Below are 4,717 nucleotides of genomic sequence, written 5' to 3' on the forward strand. Positions count from 1 at the left end.
AGAAACGAATGATGGAAACGCCAAATTTCGAATAAAAATCCCTTAATTTGTAAAAAAAATTTTTATGCTCGCTTGAGGTGGTTTTTGACTTGTGCGAAAAAGGGTTAATCTTTCCCAAAGATTTGGGTTCCCAAACAGCAGCATCCGCCTCCGAAAGCATTGACCGCATTTATTGTGTTTCATCTGCTCGCTCTGAGCCGCAAGTGATTTATTATATATGAAAATTATTATATTCAGTGGCTTCTACTACTTTTCTTAGTGATTTATAGTGGCAGTTTATCAGGAAGTGACGATTTTGTTCTCTTTGACTTGTTGGATGGTTCGGACCGCGTATTAAACTGCCAAAGTCACGTGATTTCAGTAAATGAGGCTTCATTACGTCATAACCGTTTCAGAATGTTTCTAAATTTCAATGATTTTCCATTGGGGGGCGATGATCTCTGTGAACCAGTGAATCATGCGAGTTAAGCAGTGAACCATTGAACCAGCATCTATGGTTTTTACCTGATCTCGGATAAGTTTAATCAATTTGTAGACATTTGTAACTAAACATTTGCGTCACTAAAAGGATGATAAGTAGTTATTAGTCTCTTTCTGGCCTATGTGTGACCCTGGATCACAAAACCAGTCTTAAGTGTACATTTTTCGAAATTGAGATTTACACATCACCTGAATAAGCTGAATAAATAATCTTTCAATTGATGTATGGTTTGTTAGGATAGGACAATATTTGGTCGAGATACAACTATTTGAAAATCTGGAATCTGAGGGTGCAAAAAAATCTAAATATTGAGAAAATCATCTTTGAAGTTGTCCAAATTAAGTTCTTAGCAATGCATATTACTAATCAAACATTAAGTTTTGATATATTTACGGTAAGAAATTTACTAAATATCTTCATGGAACATGATCTTTACTTAATATCCTAATGATTTTTGGCATAAAAGAAAAATTGATAATTTTGACCCATACAATGTATTGTTGGCTATTGCTACAAATATACCTGTGCTACTTATGACTGCTTTTGTGCTCCAGGGTCACATATATATACAAGCTCTCCATAAAACAAAACAAAACAAGCCCTGCAAATTAATATAAAATATTTTAAAAGCCACATATTATACAGACACGTCATATTTAATGGTATTTTTATGGCATTTAATGTATTATACTTTCAATGAAACATTTGCAGTGGGGTTTTATGCATGTTTCAGCCTGAGTTTTTGTTGCATTTACACACTTTTGACCAGCAGGCGTCACCAGTTTGTGGTGTTTCGATCGATCATTTTGCGAAGCAATTGGTTCAATTGATTCAAAGCTTTGAAAAGGTTTGTTTCTCCCATCACTACTTATTAGTATGATTGAATCTGATAATCGAAGCTCAGCAGCAAAGACACTGGTTAATAAAATGGGATTAAATGCATAAAGGATATTTGTGTTATTTACCATTGAATTATTGCAGATTTGCTTCATATTCTGAGTTTGCATTCCACTGTTCTTTATTGATTTTGAGGAACACTGAATCTGTTTTTGTGCAAGTGAGATGAGTAAATGCAGGTTTACGTTTAATTTAGAACTAACCATACATGGGGCACACAATGAAAGCCTCTGTCCTTACATCATGATTTTTCTCAACAAGACAGCTGTCAGTCAAGACATGGGAAAACAAAATAACTCAATTTTAAAAAGTTACTCAGATATTTCCTTCTAAATTAAAAAAAGAATGCACTACTTTACTAGCAGTGTTGGGGAGTAACTAGTTACATGTAACAGAATTACGTAATTTAATTACAAAATAAATGTAACTGTAATTTGTGCAATTAAATTACAGTTCCTTATGAAAATGTTAACGATTACAAAGGGGGTTACAGCCGAATATTCTCTCACACATACAGATTGGATTGACTTCTTTTGATTGTGGAAGTCTGACAGTAATCAGTGTTGAGTTCTACCGTAAGGTTAACCCTGCCTGCTATAAATGTTTAAAAATGATTAACAGTTGAAAATATTCATTATAATTTTAGAAAATAATCAAAAAGTAATCAAATGTAATCAGTTACATTACTTTAATAAAGTAACTGAAATAGTTACACTACTTATTACATTTTAAATAGGGTAACTTGTAATCTGTAACCTATTACATTTCCAAAGTAACCTTCCCAACACTGTTTACTAGTTACTTGAAAAAAGTAATCTGATTACGTAACTCGCGTTACTTGTAATGCGCTTCCCCCGACACTGTGCGTGAGTGAGGTGAGACCTGAGCGTTCCACGTGTGTTTCTGCAGTGAGAAACTGTGTGAATCTGTGTGAGCTGGAGCTGCATCACATGAACGAACTGAACCAGGAGGCAGCGGCGGAGATCTGCAGAGACGGTCTCCAGCAGCTGCACACGCTCCGCTTCATCTCCACACCCGTCACCACCAGAGCCATTCTACACTTCAGCAGTGAGCACAACTCACAAACACTCACAAGAACAAACACTCACACAAACACTCACAAACACAATCACAAACACAAACAAACACTCACAAACACAAACACTCACAAGAACAAACACTCACACAAACTCAAACACAAACAATCACAAACACAAACAAACACTCACAAACACAAACAAACACTCACAAACACAAACACTCACAAGAACAAACACTCACACAAACACAAACAATCACAAACACTCACAAACACTCACAAACACAAACACAAACAAACACTCACAAACACAAACACAAACAAACAATCACAAACACAAGCACAAACACTCACAAACACAAACAAACACTCACAAACACAAAAAACACTCACAAACACAAACACTCACAAGAACAAACACTCACACAAACTCAAACACAAACAATCACAAACACAAACAAACACTCACAAACACAAACAAACACTCACAAACACAAAAAACACTCACAAACACAAACAAGCACAAACACAAACACTCACAAGAACAAACACTCACACAAACACTCACAAACACACACACACAAACACTCACAAACACACAAACACTCACAAACACAAACAAACACTCACAAGAACAAACACTCACAAGAACAAACACTCACACAAACTCAAACACAAACAATCACAAACACAAACACACTCAAACAATCACAAACACTCAAACAAACACAAACACTCACAAACACACATAATCTCAATTGCTTTTATTTAAATTTAAAATTTTTATAATTTAATTTATTATTATTTTTATTTTACATAGGCTACATTAATTATTTGTTTACATTTTTATGATTTAATTGTTTTTCAATAAGTTTTTTATTTGTTTTTATTTAAAATTATTTATTTAATTTGTACATTATCATGATATACATTTTATCAAGTGTTTTAATTGTTTTTATTTTAAATGATTTAGTTCCATTTTACATTTTCATCTTTTGATTATTTTTAGTAAGCATTTTATTTTGATTGTTTTTCATTTTAAAATTATTTTAATTGGACATTTTTATAAATTATTTCTCTTTTAGTATTGATTTACATTAATTGTTTTTATTTTAAAATTATTAAAATTGTACATAATTATGTATTTTTTATTTAATTTATCAAGTTTTTATTTTGATTGTTTTTATTTTAAAATTATTTTTCTAAATTTTACATTATAATTTAATTTTTAGTAAGTATTTTATTTTTTTATTGTTTTTATTTTTTAATTATTTATATTTTCTTTAAATTTTACATCGTGATTTCATTTTTAGTAAGTGTTTTAATTTAATTGTTTTTATTTTAAATTATTTTAATTCAAATAAAAAGTATTAATTTTTATTAATTTTTACATTTGAATTGTAATTATATTAAAATTATTTACATTTTACATTTTATGGATTATATACTGTAACTTTTAATATGTGTTATTTTGATTGGTTTTCATTTTTAAATGATTTAGATCTGATATTGTTATTAATTATTTCATGTTAAGTGTTTTATTTTAAAATTATTTCATTTCTAAATTTTACTGTATTTATTTATTTACATTGTAAAATTTTATGATTTAATGAATATAGTAGACCCTGATCTAGAACATTTTACACATGAAATGAGACATTATTCACACACGCAAATATTCTTGTCATATTTGCATATGGATGTCATTTGGTCTTCTTTCTCACATCTATTTGCACACTGAATAGAGTTTAGTTTCTTCTGTTTTTCATGTATTTTTTATCTATTTTTAACCACCTGCACTGCAAAGATGGTCATTTGGTGTGTTGATTATTTTATTCAAGACTAAAACCTAAACTGACCTAAAACTCCAGTGATGAGCTCATGCACGTCTAACGCAGCTCTTCTGTGTGTGTGTGTGTGTGTGTGTGTGTGTGTGTGTGTGAGGTGTGTGTGTGAGTCTGAAGTATGTGCTGGTTCAGTTGAGTATCTCTGATTACTTCGAAGACGCAGACAATGAAGAAGCCAAGAGATTATTTGAGGAGATTGTCAACAACCTACAGGTCAAATCAACCACCTTTACACACACACACACACACACACACATCTGAATCTCATCTAAAAACAATGGCGTGAAATCGAAATATCGGATATGTGTCTGATTGGAATGAAGTGTATTTTATCTCCTCAGGCACTGAGAAAGCGTCCGGCTCTGAGTGACGTTCTTCAGATCAGAGTGGAGAAATCCTGAGAATCACAAACAAACACACACACACACACACAGGTTTGTTTTTGTGAAAAGT

General features: G+C 31.7%; 1 protein-coding gene across 2 annotated transcripts in view; it reads left to right on the forward strand.

Moving 5' to 3' along the window:
* The window catches only part of LOC107701247 (F-box only protein 41-like), a 15,380-nt gene extending 10,689 nt beyond the window's left edge, over window positions 1-4,691 (forward strand). Inside the window, exons 11-13 of one of the 2 annotated variants that reach the window (XM_016503209.1) lie at window positions 2,288-2,446; window positions 4,362-4,477; window positions 4,606-4,691. In XM_016503209.1, the coding sequence (XP_016358695.1) occupies window positions 2,288-2,446; window positions 4,362-4,477; window positions 4,606-4,665 (335 nt within the window). In that variant the 3' untranslated portion in view covers window positions 4,666-4,691. The remainder of the gene's footprint in view (window positions 1-2,287; window positions 2,447-4,361; window positions 4,478-4,605) is intronic. The other variant, XR_001635624.1, reaches the window with a different exon arrangement.
* Window positions 4,692-4,717: the final 26 nt, after the last annotated feature.

The sequence above is a fragment of the Sinocyclocheilus anshuiensis genome, unplaced genomic scaffold, assembly GCF_001515605.1.
Source record: "Sinocyclocheilus anshuiensis isolate Anshui unplaced genomic scaffold, SAMN03320099.WGS_v1.1 scaffold1514, whole genome shotgun sequence".
In the NCBI taxonomy this organism is placed as follows: Eukaryota; Metazoa; Chordata; class Actinopteri; order Cypriniformes; family Cyprinidae; genus Sinocyclocheilus; species Sinocyclocheilus anshuiensis.